The following is a 26,215-nucleotide window of genomic DNA, read 5'->3' as shown; positions in this document are numbered from 1 at the left end:
CTTTACATCAGAATCCGGGGATGTACTGTATGGTGACTAACATAATAAAAAATCATTAAAAAAAAAAAAAGGTGCCATGGGATTGCTGAGGAGGGAGGATTTACTTCCCAGCGGTTGCGTCTGAAATGAGATCATTTAAGTTTGAGTTTTGATGCTGGATCTGCCACATCTTGTCTGTGTTTGGGAAATTTATGTAACTGCCCTGCACCTCAGTTTCCTCATTTATGAAGATCCCCAATTTTGCAGATGGGGAAGCCTGCTCAAGGTCACACGAGTCGTAATTGGTAAACACCGGGATATAAACCCACGCAGCCTGGTTCCAGAGTCTGTGCTTTTAGTCACCCTGCTATAACGTGGAGTAAGGAAGATTTTTCCTCTTTGCATTAGCAGGAGGGACTGAGCTAAGGGCAAGGGAAGCTCCAGCCAGGAGATCCGATGAAAGGGCCCAGGGCACAGAGCGAGGGGCCAGGGGGTGGATTTGGTGAGGAGAAGAGGTGTTGGGTGGGGGGTATAGGTACAGATCTTAGAGAAACCACTCCGGGCTTACCTGCGCAGTCCATTTCTTTTTCAAAATAGCGACCGGGATAATACCTGGAGCAGTTGTTGATTAGGGTAACTTCACCCCACTGAAGTAAATGGACTTTTTGGTTATCTAAGCAAAGGGAGAGAACACGCACACATTTAGAAGTCACAGATGAGAAATCTAAATAGATACTCTCATCATTTAGTAAACCACGAGGCACAGAGAAGATTCTATATGTTCCTTAACACATACATCAGCTTTTGAGGAGAGTTCATTAGCACATTTAATCCCATGCTGCTCCTATGCCGTTTCTCCAATCGTCTTGCTAAAAATAGTTAAGGGGCGTTTCTGAACACATTCCTGACTGAAGTCATTTTCATTTCAGAGACCGAGCAGCTCTGAGATGAACAGGATAAACTCCCTCCCCTCTGATTGCTGAGTCTAAGGGAGGGAGCTGTGTAGGAGTCAGTGATCAGCATTTTCTCACATGAATAGCTCCTATCATCTTACATCCTGGATTTCCTTGAAAGTGCTTGTTAGAGTGAAAACGCCCTCCTAATATAAGAAGTTAAATGAAGAAACTTCACATGAAGTTATCAGTCTGTATGCGTTTTTGTGTGTCTGAAGAAGTTCATCTCCTAAGTGATTTGAAAGAGGATTTAGGATTTCATTTGAATTAGAGATGTGGAGCTTGAACGTTTTTCATCTAAGGAGAGAGAAGGGGCACATACTGTTGCTGATCGACAGTCCAGAAAGATGAGAAAAACGTAAGAATATGGGGTGAGATGTCTTGGGTATAAGGAGTGAGTCTTTGCCCCATCTCCCCTCCACCTTTTCCCCAAGCTTTCAGCAATTTTTATGCTCTAGGAGGGCAAGGACTGGACCTGATGGGTGGATTGCTATGTTAGCACCCAGCCTCATGCTGGCACAGAGTAGTTGCTTAATAAATATTTATGTAATTAATTCATCCATGAACTCCATAATCCAATTATACACTACACATCTTATGCCAAATGACTTACCCCCTCACTTAATGTATAAAAACTATCAGGGGACAGAGGCTTCTGGCTGTCTTGAGAGGACACGTCCTCAGACCCTAGCACTGTAGTGGGTACGTAGTAAAGTGTAAAACTAATACTCTTCTCTTCTGAGAAGCAGGGGGAGACAAAAATCCACCAAAGTATAGGGCAAACTAGGAAAGAGTTTTTTTTTTTTTCTCCTTCAAGTTAGTTTTAAGATGTTAACTTCTCAGGTTGAGAGGTGTTTTTTTTTTTTTTAATTAGTAATTTATCATTTCTTCTAACTCCAGGGAAGCCTTTAAAAACTGGGAACTCCTATATCGTGTGAACAATTTTTATTGGCTCAGGAGATTACTCCCTCCCTTAAACTCTTGTTTTATATACCTCTTCTTTTTTTTCTTTCTTTTTTAAAGGGGGAGTGTGAATGGGGAGGGGCAGAGGAAGAAGGAGAGAGAGACTCTCAAGCAGGCTCCATGCTCAGAACAGAGCCTGATGCGGGGCTAGATCCCACAACCCTGAGATCATGATGTGACCCAAAATCAACAGCTGGACACTTAACTGACTGAGCCACCCAGGCACCCCATTGTTTTGTATATTTCTTGAGGCACCTGTCACATTCTGCTGTCCCATGGTGGCATTCACATCTGATGGCTCTCTGTACTGTAAGTCCCTTGAGAACTGGTCTTTGTCTCTCAATCTTGTAGCCTCTATACTCCTTGTTGCCCTGGTCCATACTTTTCATCAGCGAAATCCTAGCACATTAGCATTACTATCTTGCAAGGACAGAAAGGGCTCAAGAAATGTGTTAAACTATATTTGATTAACAAGTAAAACAATGCATAAGAACATATCTACCAGTTTATAGGAAATACATGGAATAGAAGAACATGTGAAGGGGCGCCTGGATGGCTCAGCCGTTTAGCGTCTGCCTTCGGCTCAGTCATGATCCCAGGGTCCGGGGATGGAGCCCTGCATTGGGCTCCCTGCTTGGCAGGAAGCCCGCTTCTCCCTCTCACACTCCCCTTGCTTGTGTTCCCTCTCTCGCTGTCTCTCTCTGTCAAATAAATAAATAAAATCTTAAAAAAAAAAAAAAAAGAAGAACATGTGAAATACCACATCAAGGATACAATCAGCCAAATTCAAGGTGTGAAAATTCCAAAATAAGAATGACCCAGTTTCCTTATTAAATACATTTTAAATAAAAGGAAGGGGTAACTGATCTAGATTTAAAAAGATTTAAGAAGAATAGCCACCAAATGCAATGTGCAGACTTTGGATCCCAATGGAAATAATCCTGATTGTAAATATATTTTGTAAATACTTGAGGAATATTAAACACGGGTGGTTATGAGATGATATTATGGGATCACTTTCATTTTGTTGTGTATGAATGGTGCTGTGTTTTTGCTTTTATTTTTGTTTTTTAAGTCCTTACCTGGTAAAGATATCTACTGGAATATTCATGGACAAAATTACATTTATCTCTATGCTCCAGGAAAAAAAGAATGTGTGGGGTAGAGGGAATATGTTCAATAGCTCCCAATCGTTCTTCAGATCCATTCTCCACCCTTCAATGCCCTGCCCCCCTGCCCAAAGAGCCTTATCTGAGGGATTGCCTCAGTAGGAATCTCTGAGCCTCTGGTTTTCAACATAAAACCCCAGCAGAAGAAGGGAGGGTAGGAAGAGAGGATAACGAGATCCGGGTTGGCTGTAACCTTCAATTCAAAGTCATTGCTTCTGTCAATGCTGTACCTGAGTCTCTTTCTCTTGGTCACTTCTTCCCCTCACATCTTCGGATTTCAGAGAGGCTGTTCTGGTACTGTTGGTCCTGGTTTGCTGCGTAGCCCCTGTGGTTCCCCAACCCCCTATCCACATCCTTGTAATTAATCCCTTTATAAATAACCCTTCCTAATTATCTTATTGAGCTTGTGATTGATTCAGAGAGATAAAACAAGAATGGGAGAGGGTTGATAATCAGAAACTGGGTGATGAATAAGTAGGTTTATTATACTTTTATCTCTATTCTTCTGTATACTTGTAAATGTACGTAATAAACTTTTTTTTAAGAGGAACAAATGTAAGGACATAATGCATTCCGGATAAACTAGTTACTAATAAAATTTAGTCTTGGGTATTCAAACATACTACAGATCTGGGTTAATTTATACACATATTGTATACTTTTCCATCTGGCAATTTTAAATAATGTGTTGGAGTATGAGTCTATAAGACCAACATAGTGAAGTTATTTACAAAGAGAATGTAGGAAGTCAAAAGGAAGCTAAATTTCAAAGCTAATGCTTCAAGATAAAGGGAAAAGCTTTGGCTAATTTAATTCTAATCTAACTTCTTATTTAGCCAGTTTTTCTAATAATTTGTCCCTAAGTGTCTACATAGCTTATTCATACAAATGTTCACCTCAAGTCTCCTTAGAAGCTCAAGAAATAATTCTTTATGTTTTCTTCCTCTTTGTGAGATGTGATGGAGAGGGTGGGGCAAGGAGAATGGGGGAGTGGGGGAGAGAGCAGAGGGTGGTGGGATTATTGACTCACCCATACTTTGACTATTCCTTTGAAAGCCATTTTATCTTCCATCCATGTCTCTCTAACAAATCCAGAAAATCAATGCTATATATGTTCCCCTGTCACTCTACTTTTTTTTTTTTTTTTGTAAATGGTTACCCCTCAATGTATGCTTCAGGATCACAGAGCGTAGCTGCCCTTTGAAACTCTGGATCAGGATCAGCTGCAAAATTTTCAGGGCCCAGTGAAAAATAAAAATGTGAGATGGGGGCTGAGGCAAAAATTATTAAGAATTTCATGATGATGACCACAGAGCAGTATGCTAAGCAAGGGGCCCTTTGGAGCCTGGAATGCTGGGCAATGGCACAGGTCTCACGCCCATGAAGCCAGCCCTGACTGAATGCTCATTTTTCTGGATTTGATGCTATGTTTCTCCCCAAGTACTAGGAAATTAGCTCCTATCCATTTCTATTCCCATTTATTTCAACCCCTGGATTCTGACTAACAAATTTTAAAACATATACCTTTTTCTCGACCCCAGCCAGAAACAGTGCATTTGTCGTTAGGTTGGAATAGATATGAAGACCAGGGAACACAGACAGGGATGGAATTAGTCAGCTCACAGTCTTTCTTGTTTGAGTGTTTTTTCAATTCAATCAAAGCTATGTCATTTTCATAGGTGCTTCCGTTGTACTTTTCATGAATAAAAATTTGCTTTACTAAGTGAACAATCACATCGCCGTCAGGTGTTAACGTGTTTAGGAATGATGCCCATATTTGGTAATGGTACATTTTACTGACACTATAACAGAAAGGAAAAGGGAGATAAGATATATTGCGGAAAAATACCAACTATAAATATGAACATCTGATGCTTTATCTTTATATCTTCCCTTTTAAAGGACTTTCTTCCTTTTTCTAGATTTTTTAAAAAAAATTCTTGCTGTCATGTAGCAGTGCAATTACATTTATGGGGTAGAATTAAAGTCAGTGGGTAAATGAAAAGAGGAATAATCCATCTAATTGCTCAATACCAGGGACATAAAGAACTCACTAACAACCAGAGATGCCCAGAAGTGGAACGAGTTGGCTACCTCTGGAGTGAGAGTACCATCACTGAAGGTGTTCAAGCAGAGACCAGAAAGCATGTAGCCAGAAATGTGGTTGAGGGAATGGGGAAATCAGGACACACATTCTCATTACTCTGTCAACCCCAGAGGTTCTCAGGGTGGAGAACATAGCAGTTATTATCCTGTGTTTAAGACTGACTTCATCTTAACATTGCATTGTATTTACTTGCTTACAAGCCCTTCTTTCTGTTGGACTGTGTTGCTGGAGGTCAAAGATGGGGTCTATGGGGTGCCTGGGTGGCTCAGTCGTTAAGCGTCTGCCTTCGGCTCAGAGTGTGATCCTGGCGTTACGGAATCGAGCCCCACATCAGGCTCCTCTGCTGGAAGCCTGTTTCTTTCTCTCCCACTCCCCCTGCTTGTGTTCCCTCTCTCGCTGGCTGTCTCTATCTCTGTCAAATAAATAAATAAAATCTTAAAAAAAAAAGATGGGGTCTAATTAATCTGTGGATAGATGCCTGCACCCAGCATGGTACCTGGCATATAGTTGCTGTTTTAAAATTTAGTTGAAATGGTTAATGAGCTAAATATTGCTTGTTCTTATGCTTCACTCAATTTTCATACTAATTTTTACCTCATGGTTTCCAGCAAATTGGCATTTACCATCATTTTCTCAGGTAATCACCTAACAGTTAAACGGTGTTGTTCTAGGAACCAAGGAGGTATTCAGGATGCTTTTATTTACACTTAATATTCCAAGAATGCTGTGCACCATATTAATTTTGGTTGTTTTTTTTAGGATCAGAGGTCCTGAATATTGTTTAAAGGTTAACTCTGTTTATTCATTCAATTTACTAACCAATACTTAGTATGCACCTACTATTACCAGGCACTGTGCTAGCCAACGGGATATAGAAATGAACAAAACCAGAAATAGTTCCTGCCTTCATGGAGCTCAGGATCTAGGGAAAGATGCAGTATTAAATGGATAATTACAATAATGAAGATATGTATTCTACTGTGTAAAGTGAAGAATGAACAGCGCATGGGGTTCTGAGAACTTATCAAGAAGGCTTTATTTAAGGGAGTCAGGGAAGATTCTCTAAGGAAGTGAAGACTGAGCTAAGATCTGAATAAAGAGTAGCACTAACTAGAGAAACAGGGTAGGAAAAATCATTTCGGGCATGAGAAATGACATATGAAGATCTCTCTGCAACAGGGAGCAAGGTGCACATGAGTAACTGAAAGAAGTCCACAGCACGTAGAGCAGACAGCAAGAGTTGAAGCTGTGGGGAAAGATGAAATTGGCAAAGGTAATTAGGGGTCAGATCATATGGAGCCTAAGGGGCCATGTTGAAAATGTTGTTTAGATACTCTAGAAGCAAACGAGCCTGGCAAAGAAGTGTCTGACATTTTCTGCCTCTCTGAGGAAGAAGTAGGCACTTCCTTCCACCAAAATTCATGAGAATAGGCATTAAACAAATAGAAACAACATAGATTAAGACTACTGAGAGTGGTGGTCCACAATGGCAGTGTGGGAACACCCTGGACTCACCTCATCCCACGGACACACCAAACCTACACCTACATATAGAGCAACACCTCCTGAAGAAGAACGGGAGGCTAACTGAACATCTTCTGCACAACAACAACAGAGGGACCGCGTAGAGAATGCGAGAGACAGAGACATGGTAATGATGGGAACTCCAGACTTGGTTCAATGATCTGGAGGTGCTGGTGAGTGCCATTGTCTATATTTCCCCTCCACCTTGATAGCACAGATGGGAGCAGGAGCCAGACACTCTGGCTGGGCTATAGTCTCAGTGACCCCAGATTCCTAGCCCTAACAGCTCCAGCCATCCCCTTCAGGTGGGCCCCTGCCGGCACCCATCCCATTTCCAGCTATCTCACTGAGACTGTCCCAATACAGTGCAGACTCAGATACCCCTTGTTTGTGCCCACTATATCTCCAGCCATCACACCAAAGTGGCCCAGGTAGAAAGTACTCCAGGACACCTCCAGCCTGCACCTGCTTCAGCTCCAGCCATCCCACCAGGGCACTCCCTATGTGGAGTGCCCCAGCCTGCCTGCCCCAGCTCCAGTTATCCTGCCATAGTGGCCCTGGTGCAGAACACCCTGGAACCTGCCAACCCAGGCCAGTTCCAGCTCCAGCTTTCCAGCCAGGTTGTTCCAGCATGGAGCACCCTGGGACCCCCAGACCCATGCCCACTCCTGCTCCAGCTCTTTCTGTAGGGTGGCCTCAGTGTAGCATGCCCTAAGACCCCCTGGCCCATGCTGGCTCCAGCTTTGGCCAGTCAACCAACGCCTCCAGCACACACAGTCTACATAGGGAAGCACCTACACAGGACACTCGTTCAAGACTGGGAAAGGTAGCTGCTCTGCCCAATTCACAGAAACAGAGAAAGTCAAACAAAATCAGGAGACAGAGGAATATGTTCCAAATAAAAGAACAAACAAGATATAACCCCAGGGGTTAAAAAAAAAACCCTAATGAAATAGAAGTAAGTAATTTACCTGATAAAGAGTTCAAAGTAATGGTCATAAAGATGCTCACTGAACTTGGGAGAAGAATGGAGGAATACAGTGAAAACTTCAACCAAGAGTTGAAAAATATAAGAAAGAACTAAAAAGAAGTCACAGAGCTAAAGAATACAATAACTGAACCAAAAAATACTCTAGAGGAAATCAGTAGCAGATTAGATGATCCATAAGAACAGATCAGAGATCTGGAAGACAGAATAGTGGAAATTACCCAAGTAGAACAGCAAAAAGAAACATAATAATAAAAAAAAAAAAACGTAGTTTAAGGGACCTTGGACAACATCAAGTATACTAATATTCACATTTTAGGGGTCCACAGAGGAGAAGAGAAATAGAGGTGGGCAGAAAACTTCTTTGAAGTAATAATAGTTGAAAACTTTCTTAACCTGGGGAAGGAAACAGACATCCAGGTCCAGAAAGCACTGAGAGTCCCAAAACAAGATGAACCCAAAGAGATCCATGCCAAGGCATATTATAATTAAAATGGCAAAAGTTAAAGATAAAGAGAAAATCTTAAAAGCAGCAAGAGAAAAACAAAAAGTTACAAACAAGGAAAATCTCGTAAGACTATCAGCTGATTTTTCAGACTTTGTAGGCCAGAAGGGAGTAGCAGGATATCTTTAAAGTGCTGAAAAGGAAAAGCTAATAACCAAGAATGCATTATTTGGCAAGATTATCATTCAGGATTGAAGAAGAGATAAAGAATTTCCCAGACAAGAAAAAGCTGAAGTTCATCACCACTAAACTGATCTTATGAAAAATGTTAAAGCCATAACTAGAAATAAGAAAATATATGAAAGAAAAAAAATCTTACTGATACAGGTAAATATATAGTAAGAGCAGTAATGTACATTGGCTGCTTGCAAAGTTAATATGAAGGTTAAAAGACAAAAATAGTAAAATCAACTATAACGAAAATAAGCAGTTAAGGGATACACATAATAAAAAGATACATCTTTTTATTTAAGACATCAAAAACTTAAAATATGAGGGAGGGAGTAAAAAAATGTAGTGCTTTTAGAATGTGTTCAAACTTGTGACTATCAGCTGTGTGTGTGTATATATATATATATATATATATATATGGGAAGAGAGAGAACTGCTATGTATGTAGGTTAATATAGATGAGCTTCATGGTGACCACAAACCAAAAACCTACAATAGATATACAAAAAATAAAGACAAAAGAACCCAAACATAAAACTAAAGAAAACCATCAAGCCACAATGGAAGAGATGCAGAGAATAAGAAAGGAACAGAGAAGAACCATAGAAACAACCAATAAACAATTAACAAAATGGCAATAAGTACATACCTATCAATAATGACATGTAAATTAATTAAATGCATCAATTGAAAGACATAGAGTGGCTGAATGGGTTGAAAACAAGACTCATCTATATGCTGCTTATGAGACTCATTTCAGATCTAAAGACACACACAGACTGAAAGTGAGGGGATGGAAAAAGATGTTCTATGCAAGTGGAAACAAAAAGAAAGCTGGTGCAGCAATACTCACAAGAGACAAAATAGACTTTAAAACAAAGACTGTAACAAAAGATAAAGAAGAGCATTACATAATGATAAAAGGTAACTTCAAGAAGAGGATATAACATTCATAAACATTTATGCACCCAACATAGGAGCACCTAAACATATAAAGCAAGTATTAACATACATAAAGATACAGTAATACAATAATAGTAGGGGACTTTAATATACCACTTATATCAATGGATAGAGCGCTCAGACAGAAAATGAATAAGGAAACATTGGCTTTAAGTGACACATTAGACCGGATGGACTTAATAGATATATACAGAACATTTTATCCAAAAACTACAGAATACACATTCTTTTCAAGCACACGGGAATGTTTTCCAGAGTATATCATATGTTAGGCCACAAGACAAGTCTTAATATACTCAAGAAGATAGAAATCATATCAAACATCTCTTCTGACCACATAAGTATGAAACTAGAAATCAATTACAAGAAGAAAACTGGAAAAAACACAAACACATGGAGGCTAAACATAATGTTACTAAACAGTTAACACGTCAATGAAAAATCAAGGAGAAAAAAAATTAAAAAACACCTTGACACAAATGAAAATGGAAACACAACAGTCCAAAAATCTATGGGATGCAGCAAAAACAGTTCTAAGAAGGAAGTTCATAGTAATAGAGGTCTACCTAAAGAAACAAGAGAAATCTCGAATAAGCCATCTAACCTTATACCTAAAAGCACTACAAAAAACAGAGGTCACTGTTAGTAGAAGAAAGGAAATAACAAAGATTAGAGCAGAAATAAATGAATTGTAGAAAAAATAGAAAAAAACCAATAAAACTAAAAGCAGATTTTTTTTTTAAAAGGCAACCATTGATTCTTTTATTTATTTATTTGACAGAGAGAGACAGCCAGCGAGAGAAGGAACACAAGCAGGGGGAGTGGGAGAGGAAGAAGCAGGCTCCCAGCAGAAGAGCCCGATGTGGGGTTCGATCCCAGAACTCCAGGATCACGCCCTGAGCCAAAGGCAGATGCTTAACAACTGAGCCATCCAGGTGCCCCTAAAAGCAGATTTTTTAAAAGATAAAAAATTTGATAAACTTCTAGCCAGACTCACCAAGAAAAAGAGAGCCTAAATAAATAAAATCAGAAACAAAAGAGGAGAAGTTACAACTCACACCACAGAAATAAAAATGGTTATAAGAGATTACTATGAACAACTATACACCAACAAAGTGGAAAACCTAAAAGAAATGGATAAATTCCTAAAAACATAAACATCCCAAAACTGAATAATGAAGAAATAGAAAATCTGAATAGACTGATTACAAGTAATGAAATTAAACCAGTAACTTAAAAACTTACAATACACAAAAATTCAAGACTAGACAGCTTCACAGGTGAATTCTGCCAAATATATAAAGAGTTAGCACCTATCCTTCTTAAATTATTCCAAAAAATTGCAGAGGAAGGAATACATCCAGATTCATTCTATGAGGCCAGCATTATCTTGATACCAAAGCCAGGCAAAGACACTACAGGAAAAGAAAACTACACACCAGTATCTCTGATAAACATAGAGGCAAAGATCATCAACAAAATATTAGCAAACTGAATTCCACAGTACATTAAAAGGATTGTTCACCATGATCAAGTGGGATTTATTCCAGGGATACAAGGATGGCTTAACATCTACAAATCAATCAATATGATACACCATATTAATAAAACAAAGGATAAAAATCATATGATCAGCTCAAAAGATGCGGGAAAGAAAACTCAATATCTACTTATGATAAAAACTCTCAACAAAGTGGATATAGAAGAAAGGTACCTCAGCATAATAAAGGCTACACATGACAAATCCACAGTTAACATCATACACACTGGTGAAAGCTTTCCCCCTAAGTTCAGAAGCAAGACAAGGAAGCCCACTCTTGCCACTTTATTCCACATAGTACTGGAAGTCCTAGCTGCAACAATCAGACCAAAAACAAACAAACAAACAAACAAACAACAACAAAAAAACCAAAAAACAAAAACAAAAAAGAAAAGAAATAAAAGGCATCCAAATTGAGAAGGAAGAAGTAAAACTGTCACTATTTGCTGATGGCATGATAATATATATAGAAAACTCTGAAGACTCCACCAGAAAACTATTAGAACTAATAAATGAATTTGGTAAAATCACAGGATACAAAATTAACATACAGATATTGTTTCTATACATTAATAATGAACTATCAGAATAAAAATAATTCTTTCTACAATTGCACCAAAAAGTATAAAACACCTAGGAATAAATTTAAGGAAGTGAAAGACTATAGGACATTGATGAAAGAAATTGGAAGTGACACAAATAAATGGAAAGATATTCCATGTGGATTGGAAGAACCAATATTGTTAAAATGTCTATACTACCCTAAGCAATCTACACATTTAATGCAATTTTTTTTTACCAAAAAATTTTTCATAGAACTAGAACAAAGAATCCTGAACTTTGTATGGAACCACAAAAGATCCCAAATAGCCACAGTAATCTTGAGAAAGAAGAACAAAGCTGGAAGTATCAAATTCCCTGATTTTGAACTACACTACAAAGTTTAATAATCAATACATTATGATACTGTCCTGAAAACAGACACATAGATTGATGGAATAGTGTAGAGATCCCAGAAAAAATCTTACACATACATATGGTCAATTAATCTATGACAAAGGAGCTAAGAATATAAAAGCTAAAATAAACATGGGATTATATTAAACTAAAAACCTTTTGTACAATGAAGGAAACTGTCAACAAAACAGAGAACCTACTGAATGGAAGAAGAAATTTGCCAATCATTAATCTGACAAGGAGTTAATATCAATGTATGTATGTATATCTAATACATGTATATATATATAACTTACATAACTTAATATAAAAAATAACCCAATTAAAAAATGGGCAGAGTGCTTGAATAGACATTTTTCCAAAGAAGACATACAAAGACATACAGATGGTCAACAGACACATGAAAAGATGCTCGACATCCTTAATCATCAGGGAGATGTGAATGAAAACCATCAGAATGACTAGTATCAGAAAGATAAGAAATAACAAGTGTTGGTCAGGATACCAAGAAAAGAGAACACTTGCGCACTGTTGGTGGAAATGTAAATTGGTGCAGCCACTAAGGAAAACAGTACGGAGGTTCCTCAAAAAATTAAAAATAGGACTACCCTATGGCCCAGCAATTCTGCTTCTGGGTATTTACCCAAAGAAAATGAAAACCAATTTAAAGGCATATATGCACTCCTATGTTCACTGCAGCATTATTTATAATAACTAAGATATGGAAGCAACCTAAGCGTCTATCAATAGATAAATGGATAAAGAAGATGTGATGTATGTATACAATAGGATATTTTTCAGCCATAAAAAAGAATGAGATCTTGCCATTTGCAACAACATGGATGGATCTAGAGAATATTATGCTAGGTTAAAATAAGTCAGACAGGGAAAGACAAATACCATATGATTTCACTCATGTGTGGATTCTAAAACACAAAACAAATGAAAAAACAAAACAGAAACAGATTCATAGATAAAGGGGGAGGAGCTGGGAAGTGGACAAAATAGGTGAAGAGGATTAGGAAGTACAAACTTCTAGTTATAAAGTAAATAAGCCAAGGGGATGTACAGCATAGAGAATATAGTCAATAGTATTGTAAAAGCTTTGTGTGGTGACAGATGGTACCAACAACTATGTTCTGCTGCTGACTAGGAGTGTAACTTTAGCCGAGTTATGTAACTTCTCAGTCTCAGTCTGCTAATCCACAAAATGGGAAGACTAATATTTACCTCTTAGGGCTGTAAAGGGTATGAAAACAAAATAACATATGTGAAAGTGTCACACAGATTATCTGGTCTGTAAGAGGCGCTCAGCAAATGACGTTTCATTCACTCTAAAGATCAGAACTGAGGCTGGAATCCCTAAGTCTGTCCTCCAGCTCCCCTTAACTTGTTATCAACAGCTTTTGTGTATTGCCCTTTAGCCACTGATATGAACTGACTTGCGTTCCCCTAAAATTCATATGTTGAAGACCTAACCCCCAACATGACTAGATTTGGAAATAGTCTTTAAAGTGGTCATGAAGTTTAAATAAGGCCCTAAGTGAGCTCTAATCCCATATGATTGGTCTCCTTATGGGAAGAAGAGACATCTGTGATGCACACATGCCGAAGACGAGCAGCCAGCCTGGAGCAGCCGGTGAGACAAGTAGCGCCAAGCTTGGAGCAGTTCCTTTACTGTCTGGAACACATAGCAAATACATTCAAGCGTACGTGGAAGGGGCAAAAAGGTTTGTGCATTTGAAGCTTCTAAATGCATGCGGCTCTTTAAACAACATCCTTGTTGAAGTGAGACCAGAGAAAATGCCAGGTGAGTATCAACTCTATAAACTTTTCAGTCACAAACTCTTCTTAGCAGTTTGGTCTTAACTCCACAAAAACGTAGGTAGTATCTACTTGCTTTCCCATCATGCAAATGAGCCATATGACAACTTGGTACCTACGGATTTGATCTGACCTTGCCATCTGGGATCATAATTTGGTCTGGGGGGGATGGCCTCTGGGGTTCCAATCATGAATATTGGAGGGATTTAGCTGTCTAGAGAGTGGAATTTGTCACATGTTTTTATCTATCATCTGCCACAGTCTCTACTCTCTATTACCCACTTTCATTACTTCAGGGAATCCAAAATCTTTTCAGAAACATTTTTTACCTGACACAGTGTGCAGCAGTTACAATCCAACACCCTCCGATATAAATTCCTCCACATTTGATTCTCTCATTTTCCTTAATTGCCACCTGCCATGGGAAGTCTCCCTGTAAGAGACATTAGTGTGGTCACTACCATTCTACCAGACAGTGATAGACAGGTAGCCCTAAGGTATGTCCATTGCAAGAGTCCCAGTCTCTTATTACATATCTCCCCACCTTTCTTTGTTTCTCAAACTTGGACTGCTCCTGGGAAGTAACAGGTTTACCATGTATGCTGGCTTTCCTCCTATGACTCGTTTCCTTCGAATGGGCACGCTGTTTTTAACTCCACAGGACACTTTAGGGAGAAATGACTTTATCCATTTTCTTTCTTCAAGAAAGGAAGAGATCGTATCATTATGATTTTAAACCCATTGCTTCTTCATTATTTATGCCACAAAACCAGCAAATTCATTGCTAAAACAAAATAGGCTGAATTGATTAATAAATTATTTTAGATGCTAATTGGTATTATTGACCTTGTTTAAAAATTCTGGCTTAATATGAAAATTGGCTTGATTCTCTGAAGTTCTGCCTAAAGGTACACTGGTGGCAGAAAGAAGCTAACTGAAGGGTTAAACATTTATCAGGCTTTAGCAGACAGATAAAAGATGTCACATGGCCAGGCACAGTCAGGATGAGGGTCTCATTCAGAAATCATCAGAATGAGCTGACAATATGGGCACCTATATCCTCTCACTTTCATAGTTTTTACTTTACAGAGGCTGTTCATATGGAATTCTTTTCAATAATATTAACATTAATGATGTTAACATTTGAGCACTTTCTGTGTCAGTCCCCATGCTAAATACATTGTGTGTAGTTTATTTCATTCAATCATCATGTTAACCCTGAGAGGTAATGTGCCAGGATCCAGGACAATCCAGGACAATCCAGGATCAGTGGGTGAGGGGGTATTTTCTCGTCACTTGACACGTGATGATATTTCCTTCCTCTGTGAGCATTTAGATGTGGCACACTTAACACAGAGACACATGGCAGAGTAAGGCTTGAGATGTAAATTGGCAAAAGAATTCATGAAAAAGAAAGAAAGTAAAAACATAAGATTTTTCCTTATTCTTTCTATTTTAGCACATAACGAATATTTTTATGAACTTGCTTCTTAGCCCCAAATGAGAAAGTTAAATTAATATCACTGTCAATTACTTTGGGCATATAAGAAGGACGTAGGTCCTTAAGGGAGAGAAGTCTTGCGTGAATATGGATAGGTTTTTGTTTGTTTATTTTGTCCCACCCATTCTAAGAACTGGGTTGGGGGAAGAGTGTGGTGGTAAGTTTTAAATTGGTGCTTGGACCTTTAAAAGAAGACAGACCTCATCTGCTGAGGACTGTGGAAGCAGCTTGGACACTATCTGAAAACCAGCACTACATTGAGCAGAAAATAAAGGGCCTTTGGTGAAAATCTCTTCGGACTGATGTCTGTATCTTCAAAAATCTAAATCTTTCACTCACTGCCTGATGAAAAATAATTGTTAATTAATTTTGAGGCCTGGCAATTAGAAGAGAGTCTGATGTGAACTTCAGCTTAAAGTCCCCCTAAAACAGGGAGCTATTTTATTTCCAATTTGTAGCTGAGGTTAAGTTACTCACCTAAGGTTACACAGTTAATAAATAACCGAGTCAGGATGTAACACAAGTCTGTCTGACCCAAAAACTCATATTAATTACTGTCTCCTCAGGGACTTAATACTTTAATTTAATTTGGCTCTCAGGGCACAACTGGCCAGGATACAGATCTTCACAGACCTTCTGTTATCATGGTTTAAAACATTGATAAAGAACCAGTTAGTTCAAGTAAAGTCTAGTATCTTTTTATTGCAAAATATATGTCATGGGTTATGCTTGAAATCTGGTTGTTTTTGACAAAGCTCATAGCAAATAAAAAAATGTTATGTAGGTCTAAAATATTTTCACTTCAAAATTAGCCTTGTGAATTAACCCATTTTTAAAAGCAGTTCCCAAGAAACATTTGGGTTTGTTTTTCTTAAAAGTGATAAGGAGAAGAATAATGTTATTTTTTTCTATTTACATTGATAGCAAAGGTAATTGTTGCTTGAATTAATTTATATACACACATACATAAATATACACACAACATTAAAATGCAGATGTAAACCAGGGAAGCTCTAGTAAAAAGGAATAATGTTAATTTACCTTCATCCATATTAGCAGTCAAAAATTCTGTTTTTTCTATAATAAAACAAAAAGTTCCTATGTTTATTGTTGTGTTTATAATAAAAATTAAATACTTAAAATTAAACCTTGATTATAATTTTCTATCTTAAAACCTGTCCTCGATTGATTGATTGATTGATTGATTGATGAGAGAGAGAGAGAGAAAGCTCACAGGCACACACACGCACGGGCGCGCACAAGTCGGGGAGGGGCAGAGGGAGAGAAAGAATCTTAATCAGGCTCCATGGACACGGGCTTGATCTCACCATCTTGAGATCATGACTTAAGCCAAAATCAAGAGTTGGATGCTTAACCCACTGAGCCACCCAGGCGCCCAAAAACCTGTCCTGTTTAAAAAGGACAGTACAGATCCTCAAAGCACACCATCGTATTTCCTTCCTATACCTAGGTAATTGTAAAGGCTCAGGCTGAACTATGTCGAAATTTTGCAGGTACCAATAAGAGGTGTCTGTTTGTACAAGTGAATGGTGAGACTCATGGTGCTGTGGTTTTCTGCATTTAGAATAGGCAAAATGCTTGGGTCAGAGAAGGAAAGCTTCTTTTTCAACTCTGATTCACAAAGTCCTTACGTAAGGTAGGGAACAGTTACTAACACTGACTGAAAGAGTACTGAGCTGATATTAAAAAGGCCTCTCTGCCTAAACTAAAGTGAAAGCTGAGTTATTGCTAACATGTGGTCATATCACGTGCAATTAATAGCTACATTAAAATATAAGAAGAGGGATGCCTGGGTGGCTCAATCGGTTAAGCCTCTGACTCTTGATTTCTGTTCAGGTCATGATCTCAGGATCATGAGAACAAGCCTCCCCCTCTCCCCATGCCCCTCCCCCAGTTCATTCTCTCTCTCTCTCTCTCACACACACACACTCTCTCCCTAAAATAAATAAATCTTTAAAAATATATATAAGAAGACAGCAGTAGCTTTGTTCTGCTTCAATTCTGCAATATTCCAAGAATTTTATAAAACTTTTACCTTGAACCATATGTAAAAAACACAAAAATTCAGCACAGCAAAGGATAATTTTTGAAAAAAATGTATACCATATCAATGATATTATGCATATAAGTATAATACCTTATCCTTGTTTTCAATTCTGTACTATAAATTTTCTATTATAAAAATGGATTTACCTTTAATTTCATGATGGCCTTTAATTTCAGGATGTCTAGTTCCTAAAAACAAAACAAAACAAAACAAAACACTCACTGTAGCAAAGAAATAACATTCACCTGAATAAAATATACACGAATCATTAATATCTCAGAAATAGTACAACTTAATTTTTTACAAAGATTAAAGGGAATCACAGTATGTCATCTTTCTTTGATTTTCAATACTATATAACAGATGTTTCATATTGCATTTAAACACTCACCGATTTCACTACAGCAAGGAAATTATTTTTACTTGAGTTTTATAAAGAGATGTATGTTTTGGATATATCTGAACACATACAGAGAGCAAATTTACTATACAGTTATATAAAATTTATAACTCTTTTAAACTTCTATTTACAAAAGGTGGGCTTTCCAGGATACATGAAATCAAGTTATACTCCAAACTTCCTTTGGTTTAGTGATTCTGATCTGTCCACTGAAAGATCAGTGAATATACTAATATTTTTGTTTTACATCTCTTCTCTCATTTGCTGTTGTTTAGAAAGGAAAAATTAGACCCACTACCGAAATACAAAAAGTGGTGCTCACTCTAAAGAAGGGTAAACTAAAGTAACAATGACAGCGAGTAAATGTACTTTTGATATGGATTCAAGACATTGATTTAATGTTATAGTTATAATAAAATGTAATATATTATAGTTACCCCCTGGCAGTGGGGTTTTTTTCCCTGACAGGCTAATACTGTGTTCTTTAGAGTTTTGAATCAGGAGAAGGAGGAGAGGGAGGGAAAAGGGACAGAAGAGGAGGAGGAGAAGGAGAAGAAACCCCAAATATCATTGTACTGAAAAAGTGAAATCAACTGTAGAGCTTCACAGGAAGACAAATACTGGATGATCTCACTTACATGTGGAATCTAACAAAACAAACTCATAGAAAATAGATCAAATTTGTGATTACTAGGGGCAGGGGTGGGGGGTGGGGAATTAGGTGAACGTGGTCAAAAGGTACAAACTCCAGATCAGTAAGTGCTGCGGGTGTCATGTACAGCACGGGACCTATAGTTACCATTGCTGTCTGGTATACCTGAAAGTTGCTAAGGGAGTAAATCCTAAACGTTCTCATCACAAAGAAAAAAAAATTGTAACTGTATGACATGACGGATGTTAAACTAAACTTACTGCGGTCATCGTCTCAATATATGTGTGTCAAGTCATTATGCTGCACACCTTAAACTTATATACATTGTTGTATGTCAATTCTATCTCAGTAAAACTGGGAGGAAATGACTCTCAAGCTTCACTGGCAAGAGTCATGACTTACTGTCTTCCTTCCTAAAAACATTTGGAAGTTTCTTTCTCTCCTCTCTTTACTAAGGTTTTAACTATATTTAATGGACATAAAAGTATTTTGCTCAACTGCTTATATAAATTCCAAAAGAAATAATATGATTTGAGATCCTAAAAAGTGTGTTTTTACATTTAAGAACTGATGTCAATGGGAAATGAAACAAGACTTCGGTTGAGTCAAATAATACCAAGCAACGGCAAAATGTAATTATTATCAATTCATTTGTCCATATATATCTCCACCACGTATTTCATGCTTACCTGTAAGGCACATTTGGGATATAAAAATAATTAGATTCTGTTTCAAGAACTATGTGGGCCTGGCCCACATAGCAATAACTTAATAAATATTCATTGAGTAAATCAATGAATATAATAACTTCGAGAAAGCATTGATGTAAGCAAGAAGTCAGTCTGTATGACACAGAGTAGGTACCTAGTAAATATTTTTACCATCAGAGGTTTTCCAATGAGCACCAAACCACAAAGAGCCTCAACTCATTGCTTTGAAACTTGGTAAGTAGAGGGAAAGAATTAAAAACTATGCTTCCTTTCTACTACAAATTGCATTTCATGGAAACAAAATAGTTGATGAGGGAAAGTTCTTCTCTATAGAAAACCAGTTAATAAATGCAGAAGGAATGCTGAATGAGAAATCACCATCTTATAGTTCCTATTGACAAATTGGACTAGGCAATAATCACAGCGGTTACTAAAAACCATTAAGATGAACGGTTGTGGGGGAACTTTTTAAAGGAAAGATCAAGCTGATTCAGTGATCAATTTAAGCATCGTTAGTAATGCCATACCCAGGGAACATGACATTTTATGTAATAGAAAGGACACAGCACTACCCATCGAGAATTCTTGCCTAAAGTATTGAACTTTGTATCTAATCAAATCTCTATAAATCCAGAATAAGGAACATCCTGTAGGCAAATGACCAAGTTTCTCTAAAAATCAATGGCATGAAAAAAATTGGGGGTGGATGGGTAGGTAACTTTTTAAATTTTTTAAAAATTTTATTTATTTGACAGAGAGAGACACAACAAGAGAGGGAACACCAGCAGGGGGAGTGGGAGAGGGAGAAGCAGGCTTCCCGCTGAGCAGGGAGCCCGACACGGGGCTGGATCCCTCCTGGGATCATGACCTGAGACGAAGGCAGACACTTAATGGCTGAGCCACCCAGGTGCCCCGGTAGGTAACATTTTAAAAATTGAAATATAGTTGATATACAATGTTATATTAGTTGCAGGTGTATGACCTCATGATTCAACAATTCTATATATTAAGCAATGCTGACCACAATAAGTGTAGTTACTATGTGTCATCATGCAACATTGTTACAATATTATTGGCTATACTCTATATGCTGTACTTTTCATCCCCATGACTTACTTATTTTATAACTGGAAGTTTGTACTTCTTAATCTCCTTCAACTAATTCCCCCATCCTCCCCACGTACCCCACTCTGGTAGCCACCAGTTTGTTCTCTGTATTTACATATCTGTCTCTGCTTTTCTTTGTTTGTTCATTCATTTTTTAAAAATTCCACATATAAGTGAAATCATATGGTATTTGTAGTTCTCTGTCTGACTTATTTCACTCAGTATAATACTTTCTAGGTTTATCATGTTGTTGCAAATGGTAAGATGTCATTTTTTTTATGACCTGAGTCATATTCCTCTGTGAGTGTGTGTGTCTGTGTGTGTGTGTGTGTGTGTGTGTGTGTGTGTATCACATTTTCTTTATCCATTCATTTGTCATTGGACACTTAGGTTACTTCCATATCTTAGCTTCGTAAATCATGCTGCAATAAACATAGAGGTGCATATATCTTTTTGCATTTGTGTTTTTGTTTTCTTTGGGTAAATACCCAGTAGTGGAATTGCTGGATCATATGGTAGTTATAAATACATACATATATAATTTTTTTTTTGAGAAACCTCCATACTGTTTTCCATAGTGGCTGCATCAGCTTACATTCCCATAACAGTGCATAAGGGTTCCCTTTTCTCCACATCTTCGCTGACACTTATTTCTTGTCTTTTTGATATTAGCCATGCTGACTGGTGTGAGGTGATACCTCACTGTGGTTTTTATTCGCATCTCCCTGATTATTAGGGATGTTGAGTATCTTTTCATGTATCTGTTGGCCATCTGTATGTCTTCTTTGGACAAATGTCTATTCAGTCCTCTGCCCATTTATTAATCAAATTAGTGTGTGTGTGTGTGTGTGTGTATGTGTGTGTGTAATGAGTTGTATAAGTTTTTATATATTTTGGATATTAACCCCCTATCAGATATATCATTCACAAATATCTTCTCCCACTCAATAGGTCACCTATTTATTTTGTTGATGGTTTTCTCTGCTCTGCAAAAGCTTTTTATTTTGTTGTAGTCCCAACAGTTTATTTTTGCTTTCGTTTCCCTCACCTGAGGAGATATATCTAGAAAAATGTTGCTAAAGCTGGCATCCAAGAGATTACTGCTTATGTTCTTTTTTAGGAGTCTTATGGATTCAGGTCTCATATTTAGGTTTTTATTTTTTTAATTTAAATTCAATTAATTAAAATACATTTAGGTCTTTAATCCATTTTGAGTTTATTTTTGTGTATGGTGTAAGAAAGTGGTCCAGTTTCATTTTTTTTAAAGATTTTTTTTAATTTATTTATTCGACAGAGATAGAGACAGCCAGTGAGAGAGGGAACACAAGCAGGGGAGTAGGAGAGGAAGAAGCAGGCTCAGTGCGGAAGAGCCTGATGTGGGGCTCGATCCCATAACACCGGGACCACGCCATGAGCCGAAGGCAGACGCTTAACCGCTGTGCCACCCAGGCGCCCCTCCAGTTTCATTTTTTTGAATGTACATTTTCAGCTTTCCCAACACCATTTATTGAAGAGACTGTCTTTTCTAGATTGTTTATTCTTGCCTCCTTTGTTGTAGGTTAATTGATCATGTAAGCATCAATTTATTTGTGGACTTTCTATCCTGTTCTATTGATCTGTGTGTCTGCTTTTGTGCCAGTACCATACTATTTGATTACTATAGCTTTGTAGTATATCTTGAAATCTAGAACTGTGGTATGTCCAGTTTTGTTCTTCCTTCTCAAGATTGCTTTGGCTATTCAGGGTCTTTTGTGGTTCCATACAAATTTTAGGATTATTTGCTCTAGTTCTGTGAAAAATACTATTGATACTTTGAGGGATTGTGTTAAATCTGTAGATTACTTTGGGTAGTATGGACATTTAATAAATATCTGTCCATCCAATCCATGAACATGGTATATTTTTCCATTTATTTGTATCACTTTAAATTTCTTTCATCAATGTCTTATAGTTTCCAGAGTGTAAGTCTTTCACTTCCTTGATTAAATTTATTCCTAGGTATTTTATTCCTTTGGTGAACTTGTAAATGGGATTGTTATCTTAATTTATTTCTCTGATGGTTTGTTACTAGTATATAGAAACACAACTGCTATCTGAATGTTCACTTTGTATCCTGCAATTTTACTGAATTCATTTATTAGTTCTTATAGTTTCTTTTGTGGAGTCTTTAGTTTTCTTCTTTTTAAAAAAGATTTATTTATTTGTATGAGGGAGAGGGAGGGGTAGAGGGAGAGAATCTTCAAGCAGAATCCCCACTGAGTGCAGAGCCTGATGCAGGAATTCATCTTAAGACCCATCTCAAGACCCATGATCATGAGATCATGACCTGAGCCTAAATCAAGAGTTGGATGCCCAACTGACTGAGCCACACAGACAACCCTAGAGTTTCTGTGTAAATTATCATGTCATTTGCAAATGGTGACAGTTTTATTTTTTCCTTACAAATTTAAATTCCTTCTCTTTCTTCTTTTCTTTCCTTCCTTCCTTCCTTCCTTCCTTCCTTCCTTCCTTCCTTCCTTCCTTCCTTCCTTCCTTCCTTCCCTGATTGTTAGGACTCCAGTACTATGTTGAACAAAAGTGGCAATAGTGGACATCCTTGTCTTGTTCCTGATCTTACAGGAAAAGCTTTCAGATTTTCACCATTGAGTATGATGTTAGCTGTAGGTTTGTCATATATGGCTTTTAGTATGTTGAGGTATGTTCCCTCTAAACCCACTTGGTTGAGAGTTTTTATCATGAATGGATATTGAATTTTGCCAAATTCTTATTTTGTAATTTTTTTAAAAAGATTTTTAAAATTTTTATTTATTTGACAGAGACTGCCAGTGAGAGAGGGAACACAAGCAGGGGGATTGGGAGAGGAAGAAGCAGGCTCCTAGTGGAGGAGCCTGATGTGGGGCTCGATCCCAGAATGCTGGGATCACACCAAGCCGAAGGCAGATGCTTAATGACTGCACCACCCAGGCGCCCCCAAATTCTTATTTTGAATCTATTGTGATGATAATATGTTTTATCCTTCATTTTGTTAATTTGATGTATCACACTGATTGATTAGAGGATATTGAACCATTCTTGCATCCCTGACATGGTGAATGATCCTTTTAATGTATTGTTGAATTTGGTTTATTAATGTTTTGTTGAGGATTTTTGCATCTATGTTCATTAGGGATATTGATGTATAATTTTCTTTTTTTGTAGTGTCTTTGTCTAATTTTGGTATCAGGGTAATGCTGGCCTCGCAGAATGAATTTGGAAGTTTTCCTTCCTCTTCCTTTTTGGAATAGTTGTAGAAGAATAGGTATTAACTTTTCTTTAAGTGTTTGGTAGAATTAACCTGTGAAGCCGTTTGGTACTGAACTTTTGTTTGTTGGGAGTTTTTTTGATACCAATTCAATTTCATTACTAGTAATTGGCCTGTTCAGATTTTCTATTTATTCCTGATTCAGCTTTGGAAAATTGTATTTCTCTAAGAATTTATCAGTTTCTTTTAGGTTGTCCAATTTGTTGCCATATCATTTTCATAACAGTCTCTTATAATCCTTTGTATTTCTGTGGTGTCAGTTACTTTGCCTTTTTCATTTTTTTTTTTTTTTTTAAAGATTTTATTTATTTATTTGACAGAGATAGAGACAGCCAGCGAGAGAGGGAACACAAGCAGGGGGAGTGGGAGAGGAAGAAGCAGGCTCATAGTCGAGGAGCCTGATGTGGGGCTCGATCCCATAACGCCGGGATCACGCCCTGAGCCGAAGGCAGACGCTTAACCGCTGTGCCACCCAGGCGCCCCTGTCTTTTTCATTTCTTATTTTATTTATTTGACTCTACTTTTTTTTAATTTCAATGGCTCTAGCTAAAGATTATCAATTTTGTTTATCTTTTCAAAGAACCAACTCTTGGTTTCATTGGCATTTTTAATTTAATTTAGTCTCTATTTCATATATTTCTATTCTAATCTTTATTAATTCCTTCCTTTTACTAACTTTGGGCCTTTTCAGTTCTTCCTTTTCTAGTTCCTTTAGGTATAATGTTATATTATTTATTTGGGATTTTTCTTCTTTCTTGAGATTGGCCTGAATTGGTATAAACTTCCCTCTTAGAACTGCTTTTGCTGTGTCCCAAAGATATTGGAGCATTGTGTTTCCAGGTGGGTAACTCTTAAAGAATAAAAGATACTTCAAAAACTTAATAATCAAATACAATGTTAGATTCTTTTGGAGCCTGATTCAAACACATTGTTCTAAAAGGACATTTTTGAGAGGGGTGCCTAGGTGGATCAGTCAGTTAAGCATCCAATGACTTGGTTTCAGCTCTGGTCATGATCTCACAGTTGTGGGATCAAGCCCCACATAGGGCTCTGGGCTCAGCTTGAAGTTGGCTTCAGATTCTCTCCCCCTCTCCCTCTGGCTCACTCTCTCTCTAATAAATAAATAAATAAATAAATAAATAAATAAATAAATAAATAAAATCTTTTAAAAATATTTTTGAGACAGTTGGGAAAACTTGAACATGGGCTGTTATTAAGCAGTGTTAGGGAATTATTATTATTATTAGGTATACTAATGAGAGTATATTGTGTATGTATAAAGTGTTTGTATCATTAGATATGTATATAGGTGAAGTGACATGATATCTCAAATGTGCTTTAAAATAAACAAGCTGAACAAGACTGGCAAAATATTGATAATTGTTCAAGCTGAGAGAGAGGCACATATTGGCTCATTCTAATAATCTGTCTATTTTTTGTTATGTGGGAGCTTTTCTAATAAAATTTCTGAAATGACAAATGTATTTAATAAATGAAAATATGAGAGAAGAACACTCCACAGTTCTTCGAATGCCCACTCAATAGTACTCTTACTGCTAACACTCTCCTAAACTCACTTAAGATTACAATTTACCTAAAAGAAAGTTTCACAGTCCCCAGATCAAGTAATGGAAAAACATAAGGCAAAACCTTAATTACCTTCACAACCAATTTCATCTTCTCCTGTAATGCAATCCACCTCACCATTGCACTTATATTTGCTTGGAATACAAACACCAGATTTACAGAAGAAACTTTTGCCTTGGCATCCTACACAAACATAAATAGAAGAAGGTTTTTCTTTTTATTTTTTCATATTTAAAAGCCAGTAAGAGAGAATCTGAAATTCAGGGGGGCAGCCTCCTACTACCTGTGCAGCACAGTTCGTCACTCTGGTCTCCACAATCATTGATACCATTACAGGCTCTCTTTTGAGGAATGTATTTCCCATTCACGCAGTGAAAGGAGTTATTCACTGGAGGAGCTGTAAATTGGGAATTTTCTCCGTGAAATTTATTTACAGAGTTGTAGGTGACGTCTTGATCCCATTTGGAATAATGAGGACAGTAAGATAAAGTCAGGCATCAAATAGAAAATGATAAAAAACATATTGGTAGCATCAACACAACATATATGGTTGATAAGGAAAATAAATGGCAAAGCTGGTTTATGGAGGCCCTTTTGTTATCTCTGAAAACCAGTATTTACTGTGGAGGTCTGTACTTGCTGAGGCTGGAGAGGGCTCAGGGATCATGGGCCCTTGCTCACATCAGCAAACACGGGTGCTCAACCATTCCTTTCGTGCTATTGCACGAATCCTCACTTCCATCCCATGACTTACTTGGGCAGTGGCATTTATATTTTGATGGTACTTTTTTTTTTTTAGCACCAAAAAAGGTGTTAGCCTTTAAAACCATATGTATGACTAAAATATTCCCATGTCAGGACCAAGGAGAAAAGTGGCCATGACTGTCTTGAGATTGTGGTCACTTAAATATTTTAAAGACATTTTGAAGTGTGTAGGCCGGACCTCTCAAAGGAGATATTGAGGTTTCTTCTGATGCTTGTGTTACTTATGTTTGTTATATTAACTTTAATCCAGATGTTTCAGCAAGCAAAGAGGAGTCAGGCAACTTTGCTCCCCATATAAGGACCTGGAGAGAAGTAATATTTGAATGCAAAAAGGTACAACAGAGGAAAAGCACCAATTTAGGTTCTAAAGCCCAAAAAATGATTTTGCCTCTATTTTTGCAACTGAGCATCTATCATTTGTTTGTTTACTACAGACGTGGTATGCAATAAACAATTTTGAAGGAAGCTTTGAAGTTTCAGG

At 37.4% G+C, this 26,215-nt stretch overlaps 1 protein-coding gene across 2 annotated transcripts in view; it reads right to left on the bottom strand.

The window, feature by feature from the left end:
- CFI (complement factor I) overlaps nt 1–26,215 on the bottom strand; it is a 56,478-nt gene that overhangs the window by 2,595 nt on the left and 27,668 nt on the right. Inside the window, exons 6-13 of one of the 2 annotated variants that reach the window (XM_019810024.2) lie at nt 25,253–25,420; nt 25,042–25,152; nt 17,359–17,400; nt 16,186–16,221; nt 14,238–14,341; nt 13,973–14,076; nt 4,589–4,866; nt 548–652 (exon numbers count right to left, since the gene is read on the bottom strand). In XM_019810024.2, coding sequence (XP_019665583.2) covers nt 548–652; nt 4,589–4,866; nt 13,973–14,076; nt 14,238–14,341; nt 16,186–16,221; nt 17,359–17,400; nt 25,042–25,152; nt 25,253–25,420 — 948 coding nt within the window. The remainder of the gene's footprint in view (nt 1–547; nt 653–4,588; nt 4,867–13,972; nt 14,077–14,237; nt 14,342–16,185; nt 16,222–17,358; nt 17,401–25,041; nt 25,153–25,252; nt 25,421–26,215) is intronic. The other variant, XM_011237361.3, reaches the window with a different exon arrangement.

Source organism: Ailuropoda melanoleuca, chromosome 11 (assembly GCF_002007445.2).
Source record: "Ailuropoda melanoleuca isolate Jingjing chromosome 11, ASM200744v2, whole genome shotgun sequence".
Lineage (NCBI taxonomy): Eukaryota > Metazoa > Chordata > Mammalia > Carnivora > Ursidae > Ailuropoda > Ailuropoda melanoleuca.
Note: the sequence above shows the minus strand (reverse complement) of the source record. Positions and strands in the feature narration are given on the sequence as shown.